This window comes from Chrysemys picta, chromosome 9 (genome assembly GCF_011386835.1).
Source record: "Chrysemys picta bellii isolate R12L10 chromosome 9, ASM1138683v2, whole genome shotgun sequence".
Taxonomy (NCBI): domain Eukaryota; kingdom Metazoa; phylum Chordata; order Testudines; family Emydidae; genus Chrysemys; species Chrysemys picta.
The window spans coordinates 95,317,110-95,331,030 of NC_088799.1; the positions used below are offsets into that span (position 1 = coordinate 95,317,110).

Below are 13,921 nucleotides of genomic sequence, written 5' to 3' on the forward strand. Positions count from 1 at the left end.
TGGTGACCCACAACAGTTAGGGATGACAGCCTGATACTTCTCCAATCTTAAGTGTGGCAGGAAATCAGTCTCACTGTATTACACCTTCCCAGGCTGCATAAGGAGGAATATGTAACTACAGCTAGTCCAGAACAGCTGCAGACCTAATACTATATTGAGTACTCTCTTACTTGACAGTCTATCCTCTGGTGGTTTATATTTAAATATATTTTACTATTTGTTTCTCTAAATCTGATTTGGACTGCTGGCCTTCCTCTCCTGAGTAGAAAATTCCCTTTGTGTGGGTGTGTCAGTGCAAGCCCTGAGTACTCAGCATATCCCTAGTGCCTGGCAGTGATTCATCTGCCAGGTTGCACTCCGTGAGGGTAAACAGGGGAACCGAAAACTAAGGATTATACCCCAAGATGCACTCAGTGAAGGTGAGCAGGAGAACAGTGTTAGTTTTATTAGTCATTTGTTTTCCCTTTGGGGAATTTCCCCTGTCAATCTGCTAAGGGGGTGGTGGTGGTAAATCCTGTTCTACTAGGTTGAGTATGAGCACTAAATAGAACATCTATTCTCCTTGATGAGGCTACACACTAACTTTCATAACTTTTTAACCTCCCTCCCAATAAAAAACAGCTGGGGAGCGAAGAAAGGAAAAGTGATTTTCTCCTTATTTTTGAAGATACATTTGTTATTTTAGAGGGTTTGTGTTTAATCCTATTGAGCTTAAATCTTTGGCATCATTCACAAATACCTTTCACTGTTTAAAAAAAAACTTTATTTTTTTAAAATAATTTTAATTCATTAGACCATACTTTATAAGTTACCAGTAGGATCTGAACCCAAGCATCAGACATGTTGCACTTTCAAGCTTTGTAACAATGCATGATTTTTCAAAATAAAATTTACATTTAGATTTACAATTTATGTTTCTGAAATTTACTAACACTTAAAAACATTGAAATTTGAAGGGAAAGGGATACATGTTTAACTTTAGCACAGAGAAATACTGTAAAATATGCCATTACCCCAAAATGCATTTGAAAATGGAATGTGATTAGCCCATCAAATTGAAGTTTTAGTAATTAGTAATTCGCATAGAACCTAGTTAGCACCTTATTGAACTCAGCCTTTGAGTGTAAAAAATCTAGTGCATATTATAATAGCTCAACATGTATTGTACCATTTCACCAAAGAGGTTCCGTTTTTTAGCATTATCTGCCAATTTTTGAAAACTGGTAACGTTTCAGAAGCTTTCTACAACATATGGAACAATGGCTACAGTTAAACTTTAACAGAGAAATATAGGCTCTCTCTACTTGTTATAAGTTGACTGTTTTTAAAAGCAATCATTTATAAGGATTGCATCAACATCAGTTAGCAGAGGAAGATCAAACTTTATTGAAACTGCTTGCATACAAAATATATTGCACTATAACCAAACAAATGTCAACATAAAATCCAATCTGTTGTAGCTAATATGTACAGAGAATATTGCCCAAGAGCAGTTACATTACAAGGTCAGTCTACCTTGGTTAATTATCTACAGTATTTTAAACCAAACAGTTTACAGATGATGTGTGCAAGGTACCAATTTCTGTTTTCAAATACTATACATTCCCAAAATAAATAACTAGAAATCAACATTAATGTTTGGCAATACTTTTTAAGACATTTTTATATGTGTTAAATCATGTGCAGTTTGTTGCCATTTTTATATGCGTACTTGTATGCAAGGAAAAACAGTGGAATGAAAAAAGCAAAGAAACAAAACTCACAAAATACATCAGAGGCAAGATCATGTTTGTACAGTTCTGTACATAATCAGTGGCACTCCTACTGGAGTAATTTTAATAAAAATAGAATAGATTAAAATGAAAGTCCTCACACAGTTTTACCCAGTAAATTTAATTCATGATCAGAAATAAAAGAAAAAAGTACGTTTAATTCCCCCTTTATGTACTTTGCATCAAGTTCCCTAACTCCTTCCAAACCTGCTTGTGAATCAGACCTTGTACCTGAAAAAATTATGAATTTGTCCTGCCTCCAATGTTAGTTAGTTAAACTACTCCCTGCACTTAACAGGTTATCACATGTGGGAATGTTGTTCTTATCTCTCTTGAGATAAGCTCCAAATTAAAATTTTAAACCATTTCAAAAAACTTTTGGGAGGATGAAAAAAGGTTATTTTTAATTGGTCATCTGGCCAAAAAGCAGGCACACATTTCTAGCTTGTGAACAAGTTACATTTGTTCCCTCAGTAACGATGAATTTTAAGTTTCCCAGAAATGGAAAGATTTTTTTTTTAAACTTCTTGTACTGTCTACAAAAAAATTACACCCCCGTCTCAATAACACTATTTGCCAAATCTTCAGTGCAAAAGAAATTTCCTATTCTTATAACTGCCTAACCTGATGCTTATGTAAGGAAAAAATTATGGAAAGCATGCATTCTTCTATAAAGTACTAATGTCTGACAAGGTTTGCTACATATATTTTACATTTAGTGTTTCCAACTCATCTTCCCTGATTTCTGCATTCAAATATAATATTCCTACCTGCCAAGATATAAAAAAGGCACAGATCATACAACTTTTTTTGCTAATGAAAATGACAATTGTTACATCACACATATTTCAGAGTCCACTAAAATACTGAAAAAGTGGACCAAAACGTGAACTGACACAGGACATAAAACGACATAGCATTTCATGAAGAACTTGTAAGTTAGATTGAAAACAGAAGCCCAATTTATTACTGCAAACACTATTTATTCTGAAAATTGAAATTGAGCAGTGATTTTTGACCCAATGCGTTAAAATGGTACAACTGAACAAAAAGTATACCAATGCACAGCTCAGTATTTTTAAAACAAACAAAAAGAATCTTTCATTGTTTGAAGTGCAAGATGTACTTGAAAGCATTTTTCAGAAGTTCAGATATTTTTATGTAAATATTTGTATAACTTCTTATTCTGAAAACAACTGCATACTGCTGATGTTAAAAAAGGCTAACAGAACGTTTATGTTCATTTCATGCCCTGCGCCATTTTGCCTACTATTTGTCTTTGGCCTAACAAGTTTCTCTAACGTGGAATAAGAATCACTGAAACAGTATAGGAAATATGACTTTAGAATTATGCAGTTTAGGGTACTCCATTCACCAATGGTTGCTGACCATCCACACTGTCTGATTTCTCTTTCTTCTGATTACGATCTTTACCCGTGCGCAGTCGACTACCTTCATTGGAGGTATTCTGTAATGTTTTAGCGTGGACGCTCCTTTCATTATTGCAGTCAATTCTGATCTGAAACAAGTTACAGTTATATAAAGCATACCCTTTAAATATTTCTGAAGTTAACTGTTAAAATAGGGCGGTGTCAAATAATTTAGGTGCCATCTTTAAGATTTTATTTAAAAAGGAAGCTAGCTTTACAGAAGTAGGAAACAAAATGCCTTTATGATTTAAAAAAAATATTTCAATGAACACCTGCTACTTTTAAAAACATATACATTTAATTAAGTGTTGGAAAGTCGATCATAATGCACCATATTAGTATAGGAGAACCAGAAAGTAAAATTGATCAGTCTACTATAATTTTGTTGTTCATGCAGAATTGAAAATATATATACATATATTGAAAGGTTTTAAACTTGTTTCAGTTTTAATAAATCAAGATATTCCTAGTCATACAGTTAAAGAAGCATTTTTGAAAATCAACATTGCAAAACTGTGATGCACCTATACTAATAATAATAAAATCCACTCTGCCACCCTTTGTCAAGATTGAATTTAATTAATCAAAAAGAGTTGTGGCTTTTGAAGTGGACAAGAAGAATGTTACGTTTTAAATGCAAGATTTTTAGCTTGATAATAGTACACCTTTAAATCCATTTTTGGCATACTGTTTATTTGAAACTTTACACATTATTTACCTCCTGATTAGCCAGTAATTATCGAGGATTCATCAACATTCTGAAGCACTTATTTTATTTAAGAGTATCATCTCATACAGCTCTCAGAAGAGTAAGAATTCCTGATATGTTGTTAAAATGGAGGCTACTTACCTGTAACTGGAGGTTCTTCAAGATGTGTGGTCCCTATTTGTATTTGACACGTGGGTCCGCATTTGCACAGTATGCCTGAATCTTGAGATATCTAGCAAGCAGTGTCTCTTGGTCCACACATGTGCACTTGTTCTCCTTGTGCTCCGGACTGAGGGTATAAAAGGCAGTGTGGACTGGTGTCTTTAGTTTCTCTTCTTAATGCAAATCCAGTCATGATCGGCAGCAGAGGGGATGGAGGGAGGGTAGTGGAATTAACTTATATTTCTTCTCTGAGTGCTAGTCCCTATATGTATTCTATATGTAGGAGATTGTTAAGCAGTAGTCAAACAGGAAGGAGTGCAAGGATACAATTGGTACAGAGATCTGCAGTACTGGCAGCAATATCAGCAGCAGCCTCTGCAACCTAAAGAGATGTTTTTGCTATTAGTTTTCCCTGATCAATAAGGGCTTAACATTGAGACTGTCCTCCTAGAGGAGTTTGTCCTTGAAGTCTTAACATTTGGCATAGTTGATTAAATCATATTTTGCTAACAGGGCCAGGCAGTTATCAATTCTAAATTGAAGACCTGTTGAAGAAAAAATTTGTCTCCCCAAGAAATCAAGGAGTTCGTTGCCCTTGTCTGAATGTGTTGCCTTGGGATGTAGCAGCCTAGATCTCTCAGTGGTTGCTTGTCAAGTGCTGGCTGAGAAAACAGGAACTTCTCTTCTTTGGCTGGAACAAACTAATGGCTCTCAGCCCTGAAGGTTGCAAAATGTCCAGCAGTTTATGCGGATGAGACCGCGCTTGGGACTGTCGGATCTGTCTCAGCTTTCTTCCTCATACTCAAACGGAGTTAGTAGGTGTTGGCTAGGAGAGGGTAAAGTTCATGCACGGATCCTACGGGCACCAATAATGCTAGTATGCCGGACTGATCCATTGGGGAGGACCCCGGGGCATGGGAAACCACTGGTTCGCTAGGAAGTTATATCTACGTGGATGATGGAACCCAGATCTTCTGGAGCTCCTATCCAAACTAGTCTCCCTATGTGGGGATGAAGGTTCACAGAATCACAGGACCGGAAGGGACCTTGAGAGGTCATCTAGTCCAGTCCCCTGCACTCATGGCAGGACTAAGTAGTATCTAGGCCATCCTGAAAGGTGTTTGTGTTCATCTGGAACCTTCGAGAAGTCCAATGAGAAGGCAGGTTCCTGTTCAATTGGTGGAGCTACCGGTCAAATGCTCTGGCTCATGGAGGGAACAGGGTGGTGACCCAGGGTTCTTGAAGCAGATTATTCAGGAACATTGACACACCAAAGGAACAAAGTCTGACCAGAGAGGAGAGGAGACTGAGAATAGAATGAAGGTCTCTGGGTACTGGTGAATGAGACTGTTGGATCTGACACTTCCCTGGTTATAGTGGACACTGGGTCCTTTTGGGAACATGTCTATACTGGCACAGAGTCTACTCTGGATCTCATAGACTGTGCCCAGTGGGAGCCTATCCTCAGGTTTATGTGACTGAACTGAGATTGGTTACAATGGATCCTTACTTCTTCATGTTACACTCACATAAAGGAGGTTTAAGCGGGCCTAGGTCCTTAGGATCCACATACAAGGACTCACCGGACTTGGATGGAGTCACGGAAGGATCTTTACTTCTGGGAGAAGATTTTGAAGATCTGTCCTTGCCTGAGTGCCCCTTACTCTCATGAGACGCCCCTGAGAGGGATTCTTAAGGTTTAGAACTTGTAGCCTTAGCTCCTGAGCTCATACTTGCCTATCGACTGAGCTCGGTGTATAGGGGGGTCTCCCCAGCCCAGATCCGACTGGGGTCACATGGTCTTTACCATGGGATGTTTACTCAGCTGGAGCTCTTGAACCTCACACGTTTGGGAAGGGAAGGAGTGGCAGATGCTGCACTTAGCGGAGATATGAGCCTTGCCAAGGCAATAAAGGCAACACTGATGTTTGTTGCCTACTGAAAAGAACTGTGGGGGGGGGTGAGGCAGGATATGCAGTGTTTAAACCCCAAGACTCTCGGGTCCTGTCCACAGGGAAAAGCTTCCCAAGGTGGGGAAAAGCTAGCTAAGCTATACTAACTATGCTAAATGGAGTAATAAGGAACTGAAAAGACGATGGTCCACAGTGCCCCTTATAACCTTGGTTTGGAGCAAGAGGAGAACAGCTGTGCATGTGTATTCTAACAGAGGCTACTTGCTAGAAATCTCTGGACTTGGACCATGGTGCACATGCATACCAAAGTGTTGAATATCCAGAGGGACCAGCACTTGAACAGGTTAAGTGTCTTCCTGACAGAAAATTTCTCAGTTTTATTTCCTTCAAAAATATTATTTAGCAAAGAGAAAATGCACATTTGTAAATCATATATCATTGCAAAATTCCGCAAACAAATGTTTTATTCTTCATGTTTGTGTGGGGGAGAAGGCACCAACTCTACCAACTCCACTTCTCCCCATCCAGGAAATAGCTTTTTGGCCCCGGCTTCCCAAAACCTATTCACCTCACTCAGGAGTGGGAGCCTCTCAGAAATGGCTTTTTATTTCTTCAGAAGGGCCTTCCCAAGCAAAGTTGCCACAAACTCTCCAAGCAGAGACTTCACATATCGCCATGCAGGAGGAAGTAGAAGCAGTTCATCTTTTCCTTCTATTGGGGCAGCTCTTACTAAGTGGCAGAAGACTCTCTGCACATGCCTTAGGCCTGAAGTACACTGGAGGTGCTTCCAGAGAGGACACTACATACACAGGAAAATACACATTCGCAAGCTGGTGTTTTGTCAAACACCAGAAAGGGAACATTTACTTATCATAAAAGATTTGAAACAAAATTAAGTGTAGAGAGATTTTCTTAAATACTAAATATGAATTCAGTGTCCCTTTATGCGGATTTTAATTTGTTTTCTAAACAGTTACTCACTTCTTGACTAGTTCATTACAAATGTTTCATTTAATACCGTAACTAAATTTAAAGATCTACCTTGTCCCCTCTAGAAAGCTATACTGGTTTCTTACCACAGGGTACTAATTTTTCATGCATTCAATAATGCTTTTTCTAATTTTTTATAGTTCCTTCTCTTCTCCCCCGGTTATAGTTCTAAGTACATAAGACACAAAGAGACAAAAGGTATTGATGAAAACTAGGAAAAGCCAAGAAAACTAAACTGAATTTAAAATGAAGAATGAGTTAAAAAAAAAAAAAAAATTGTAAGTACATCACAAACAGAAAGCCTGCCAAACAATCAGTGGGGCCACTGGATGATCAAGGCGCTAAAGTAGCACTCAAGGAAGACAAGGCCATTGCGGAGAAGCTAAATGAATTCTTTGCATCAGTCTTCACTGCAAAAGATATGAGGGAGATTCCCTCAGCCATTCTTTTTAGGTGACAAATCTGAGGAACTCTCCCAGATTGAGGTTTCCACAGAGGTGGTTTTGGAACCAAGTGATAAATTCAACAGTAATAAGTCACCAGGACCAGATGGTATTCACTCATGAGTTCTGAAGGAACTCAAGTATGAAACTGAAGAACTACTAATTGTGGTATGTTACCTATTATTTAAATGAGCTTCTTTACCAGATGACAGGAGGATAGCTAATGAGAGACCAATTTTGTAAAAAAGGCAACCCTGGCAATTATAGGCCAGTAAGCCTAACTTCAGTACCAGGCAAATTGGTTGAAACTGTAGCAAGGAACAGAATTATCAGACACAGACGAACACGATTTGTTGACAAAGTCAACATGGCTTTTGTAAAGGGAAATCATGCTTCACCAACCTATTAGAATTCTCTGAGGGGGTCAACAAACATGTGGATATGGGTGATCCAGTGGACATAGTGTACTTGGACTGTCAGAAAGCCTTTGACAAGGTCCCTCACCAAAGGCTCTTAAGCAAACTAAGCAGTCATGGGATAAGAGGGAATGTCCTCTCATGGATCAGTAACTGGTTAAAATACAGGAAACAAAGGAGAGGAATAAACGGTCAGTTTTCACAATAGAGAGAGGTAAATACTGGGGTGCTCCAAGGATCTGTACTGGGACCAGCGTTGTTCAACATATTCATAAATGATCTTGAAAAAGGGATAAAATAGTGTGATGGCAAAGCTTGCAGACTGTACAAAATTACTCAGGAGAGTTAAATCCAAAGCCAAGTGTTACAAAGGGATCTCATAAAACTGGGTGACTGGGCAAGAAAACAGAAGATAAAATTCAGTGTAGATAAATGCAAAGTAATGCACACTGGAAAACAAATCCAACTGTACATACAAAATTATGGGGTCTACAGTAACTTACCACTCAAGAAATCTTGGAGTCACTGTAAATAGTTCTCTAAAAACATCTGCTCAATGTGCAGTGTCCGTCAAAAAAAGCTAACTATGTTAGGAACCATTAGGAAACAGATAGATAATAAGACAGTAAATATTATAATGCCACTATATAAATCCAACACCTTGACTATTGAGAGTGGCTCTGGTCACCCATCTCAAAAAAGATACATTAGAAATGGAACAGAGAAGGGCAACAAACATGATTAAGGGGGTATGGAACAGCTTCCATATGAGTAGAGATTAAAAAGACCGACTATTCAGCTTGGAAAAGAGAAGACTAAGAGGGGATATGATAGAGGTCTATAAAATCATGAATGGTGTAGAAAAAGCAAATAGGCAAGAGTTATTTACCCCTTCACATAACCAGGGGTCACACAATGAAATTAATAGGCAGCAGGTTTTAAACAAAGGAAGAAAATTTACCTGAAGTGATCCATCTGCTGTTCTCCCTTTAGAATCTCTTGAATTACGTTGACGGTTATCTGTTCGTGACTGTTCATCATTTCCTATAAAGAGAACTTAATATTCAGCAAAGTTGCTTCTCAGCACTGATTTTGTAAATTTTCCCCCGATTTTTCTCTAAGCAGTTAAAAGTACACAGTCAGTATGGAGTTACTATAAAGCTAAATAGCATGAAAAATATTCTTATTGCTTAGATGAAGTAGAGCAGAAGTTTGCAAACTATGGCCCATCATTGGTTCCCAGAGTCTTTTGTGGAGATCTGTAAAATGGAAGAAAGAACCATCCCATGGATTGGGAAAGTGACACACAGAATGAGAAAGATGAAGAATCAATTTTTGTAGGGTATTCCCTATTCAATTTTTTCTACTGACTATTTATGTATTTTCCAAGCTCAGCTTTATTGTTCCCAAAAATATCATTATATGTGGCATGATTCCCTGCTCTTGATATGTCAAAGTAAACAAAAAGTAGCCCATGGAAAAGAAATATAAGAAAATCTCTATTCTGAAGACTTCAAGTTGTATGGTACATAACCAGAATGCTAAATTTATCAAACATTATTTAAAAGTGAGAATTCAAGTTAAGGTTTAGATTTCAAGTTTGTTTCTCGCACTTCACTCCTGCTAATTCTGTCCTACTGCATATATAAATTACAACACTAAGTTTTAGTCATAGAAGGATATAAGAAGAAAAGACGGGCGTAGGGATCTCTCAGGCAATTGCTGCAAGAGTACTGTATGTATTAGTGTTACATGGCCAAGAGTAGGACAAACATTGATTGACTCAAAAGGCTTGATCCAAATCCCACTGAAGTCTATTGGAATATTTCCACTAATTGCAATGTGCTTTGGATCAGATTTTCACTGGGAAGGTGAATGATATACAGTGGAGTCCCTAGACAACTGAGTGGGGGAGGGAAGCCATGTGTGATATGTGGAATGTATAAGACTGAGATAATGTGATGTGTGGTCCATTAATGAGTATGTGAGATTGTGAGCCAATACGTGGCATTCGTTTTGGGTAGCAGTATTCAATATTCAAATGTTGGATGGAGAGTTATAAATTAGACTCTGCAACTTTTCAGTAAACTCCAGTACAGTCCGGAGAACAACTGTCTTCTTACTTTTCACCTTCAAAATGATTTACGAACACTAAATAATCAGAGTACATCAAGTCCCCTTCAATGTTTTAGGTCTGAAACAAGGTGTTGCAATATATGAGCTGAACTGTCAGGAGAGCAACAAACTATAATCCAAGCTATTTATTAAAGGGGATAATTAACTTCTATAAATCAAACTACAGGGGAGTCGCATCTTACGTGGGAGTTAGGTTCTGAAGTCAGTGCGTAAGGCGAAAATCGTGTATAGTCAAACGCTCATTGAGTGGAATGGCAGGCAGAATCGCCCGCACTACAGGTACAGTATTTAAATTGTTATTTTTCTCTTTTTTGTTTTGTTTTGCCAAGTGCATATAGTTAAAATTGTGTAAGTTAAATGCGCCTATGATGCGACTCCACTGTATTGCAATCAGTGGGTCTCTAAAACAGTGGTTCTCATTTGTTTAGTAAAGCTAGTTTAATTAAATTAAAATTGACACTATTATTTGGCAACCAGAACATGCCATATTTGACAATTCAGGAATACTACACAAAAGAATGATGAAATGAAGAAGTGAATGGAGCAGAATTCTTTATTCAAAAATCCAATATTGAATTACTTTTCTTTTTTGAAAACTAAATCTCAATTTACCTTTGAAACCTCCACGACCCCGCCCACCTTGGCCTCGTGCACCACCTCCACGTCTTCGTCCATCTCCTCTGCGAAGGTAATTGTCTCGTTCTTCTTCTGCTGGAGCTAACGACCAATCACTAAGCTCATCTCTGTGATCAGATTCTGTTTCAGAAGCATTTGATGCTTCAGAATTAGTTCCTATCAAGAGTTAAAAAAAGTAATTGTCTATTTTCATTAATGGACTATTGTAGAAATATCAACCAACTAACACTGCAACAAGCTTCCTTTTATGAGTGAATTTAAAATTCTTGCTCTACTATCAGTAGAATTTGGTTGACAGAAATAAAGCTCTTAGTTACAGAGTTTATGTACCAATTTACCTAGGTAACATGAACGTCAACCTCAGAAGAAAAGCTTCCAGTTCCCAGGGGCAAGTCATGTTCTATATTTACCCACCAGGCAGGGATAATTAAATTCAATTATCTTTAATGGTAAACTTATGAAGTTCAAAATTAAAGATCACACTCTGAACAGACAAAGCCAAGTTTGAATACAGCACTCATTTTTATCAAAAGGCTTTTGGGGTCCCAATATTTTGTATGTTATATTCATAATACATAAAATATACTCCAGTGAAGTTCAGTGGCACATTGCAGTAGCCATATTAAAAGTGACCTTAAAATGTAGAACTTTGGAGAAGTACTAAAAACTAGCTCATTCACTTTTTATCTGATATTGTACTGCTGAAGCTAGATTTTCAAACTTGACAAAAAGCATACCACTGCTGAATAAAGACTCAAATTAGCGGATGGGTGGAAATTCCATAAATCCACTTCAATTTCTCCCTGCCATGATATCCTCCATTTAAAATGAACTTGAATTCAGTTGGAGCTGATGAGTGCTCTGCACTTCTGAATATCAGACCATTTTTTTAGGTGTGGGTTTTAGGAGCCTACCTTTAGATTCCTATTTTTGAACTTCTTGGCCTATTAACCCCTGAATGGAGAAAGTAAAAAGAAGACAATGTGTGGTGGCCTGATGTGGGAAGCAGAAGTGGGTAAAGGACTAAAAGGAGTTTCTTAATCAAATTTGCTGTTATTTTTTCCAGCCCCCAAACACTGACCGTCTTGTATCCTCCCAACCCAGAAAATAGTAAAAGAAACCCAAAGAACCTCCCGCCCCAAAGCCTGAAAGGTATTATTAAATGAAACACAACAGTATATAATTCACTTCACTAGCGTATTTTTTCTTTGAACTGAAAAAAAAGCACAAATCATCCAAAGTGAAAAGCTTGTAATTCTAAACACAATAGCAACATAAAGAGTACCGCTAGTTAAATCTTGGATAATATGCTTTTATCAACTTATTTGCTTTTTTTCCCCCATTACCTAGCACAGTGGTTCTCAAACTTGGGCCGCCGCTTGTTCAGGGAAAGCCCCTGACGGTTTGTTTACCTGCCGCATCTGCAGGTCCGGCCGATCGTGGCGCCCAGTGGTCACGGTTCGCCGCTCCAGGCCAACAGGGGCTGCGGGAAGTGGCACGGGCTAAGGGACGTGCTGGCTGCCCTTCCCGCCACCCCCATTGGCCTGGAGCGGCGAACCACGGCCAATGGGAGCCGCAATCGGCCGAACCTGCAGACATGGCAGGAAAACAAACCGGCCCGGCCTGCCAGGTGCTTTCCCTGAACAAGCGGTGGCCCAAGTTTGAGAACCACTGACGTAGCATATTATGCAATTTTGACCAAACCATCTCAAATGTGCTAAGAACACACATGACTAATGCTTTGATGGCTGGACAAAAATGGAGGTCATTTAAAAAAATTTAGAAAATTCTGAATTAAACTCTCCTATCTTCCATGACTGTACTTTCACTTTTCTACCATTTTGAGGCAAACTAACAGTCTTCTTCAAAAACAGACTCTGAGCAGAAATCTGGATCTTGGATTCTAAATGCTACAAGGGAAGGAACAAACTCCAGACAGCTGTCCAGGTGCTATGTTCTGCCTCTTCCTATTCTGTGTTCAATATATGATCTCCATTTGCATTTAGAATCTGTAATGCTGGTTAAGCAACTGTAAAGTTCTATTAGAAAAGTGGTTATTACACACACACACACATATATATATATACACACATTATATATATATTACACACACACACATACACACACACCCCTATATCTATCTAACTAGATATATACAGATTATAGATAAAAATTATCTCTGTGAGGTTATAGTTCTTTAATGAGAACAAGCCAAACTTCTTCAGAGACTACAACCAGCAGCCACCAGCCTGGAATCTGTCTAATCATACTGAACTTTCCCTTCTGTTGCTTTTATAAACTTAGGTACCTATCCATTCAAGCAAGTGTCATTGGGAAACTGGGACATCAATCCCTCTTTTTCAATCAACTAATTATGAGGCTGAAGATATGGAATATCTTCTCTCTCAAGAGCTTTTAAAGAGCATGCTGAACTTCCATATACCAAAAGTTTGGAATGATTTCACCTCAGAAGTTCTTCTCTTTTTCATTTTCTGTTACTTGTCCAAGTAAATGGCAAAGACCTGTATTATACTTTTACTTGCATTCTTGGTAGAATCTTCTGCTACTTGGAATAATATTCTGCAGTTTTCTTTTCAGATGAACAATCAATATTAAGTAGGAAAAAAGTTTTCCTTGTATGGATGGTTGTAGGTATCATAAGGTCATTTATCGTGTTAACTAACCATTTGCACTAGTGTCAATGTTGATTCTTTTATTTATTTAGCCCCGTTTATTTCTTCACTTGCAGCTTATAACAGTGGACTTGTGAGCATATCAGTCTAGCATAGTATTAACCAGGGCAAAGTGCTTCAGTAATTGATTTTAAAAGTTAGTTCTGTGCTCCACTGAAGATGTTAGTATAAAAGAAGGCTGCAATGGTCTTATCAATTTCAAGTCTTTACCTTTCAGTTGTTATGGCATAATTACCAATTGATCTATGCTATTTTCTGGGTATGAAATGAACAGATTGCTTCTGAATGAACAAGATATTAAAGAGCTGCTGGGAGATGTGGCATGTGAGCTTTAAGTATCGTTGTAGTTTCACTTTGAAGATTACACTTTTCCACTGAACACACAAGAGTTCCATTCAGTGGCACATTTGATCGTAAACAATCTGAAGAAAACACTTTTCTGTGCTTCTTGAGATAAGAACAAATTTGATACCTATCTGATTAATATTTATATTATGGTAGTGCCTAAAGCCCAAAATGAGAACTGGAGTCTCATTATCCTGGGTGCTGTACAAACACAAATACAAACACAGTTCCTGCCCTGGAGAGTTTACAATCTAAAGGACACAGACAGTTGAAAGG

The 13,921-nt window shown here is 38.1% G+C and overlaps 1 protein-coding gene and 1 long non-coding RNA gene across 8 annotated transcripts in view; one reads left to right on the forward strand and one right to left on the reverse strand.

Moving 5' to 3' along the window:
- The first annotated feature begins 313 nt into the window (after positions 1–313).
- The window catches only part of LOC135973464 (uncharacterized), a 41,986-nt gene continuing 28,378 nt past the window's right edge, over positions 314–13,921 (forward strand). Inside the window, exon 1 of the long non-coding RNA XR_010590300.1 lies at positions 314–419. This is a non-coding gene — a long non-coding RNA (uncharacterized LOC135973464). The remainder of the gene's footprint in view (positions 420–13,921) is intronic.
- The window catches only part of FMR1 (fragile X messenger ribonucleoprotein 1), a 48,339-nt gene continuing 35,780 nt past the window's right edge, over positions 1,363–13,921 (reverse strand). For 4 of the 7 annotated variants that reach the window (XM_005299009.5, XM_005299008.5, XM_065556708.1 and 1 more), the window contains 3 exons: positions 10,584–10,763; positions 8,797–8,879; positions 1,363–3,291 (listed from right to left, as the gene is read on the reverse strand). In XM_005299009.5, the coding sequence (XP_005299066.1) occupies positions 3,130–3,291; positions 8,797–8,879; positions 10,584–10,763 (425 nt within the window). In that variant the 3' untranslated portion in view covers positions 1,363–3,129. Of the gene's footprint in view, positions 3,292–8,796; positions 8,880–10,583; positions 10,764–13,718; positions 13,897–13,921 lie in introns of those variants that run through there. The other 3 variants (XM_005299010.5, XM_065556709.1, XM_065556710.1) reach the window with 2 other exon arrangements.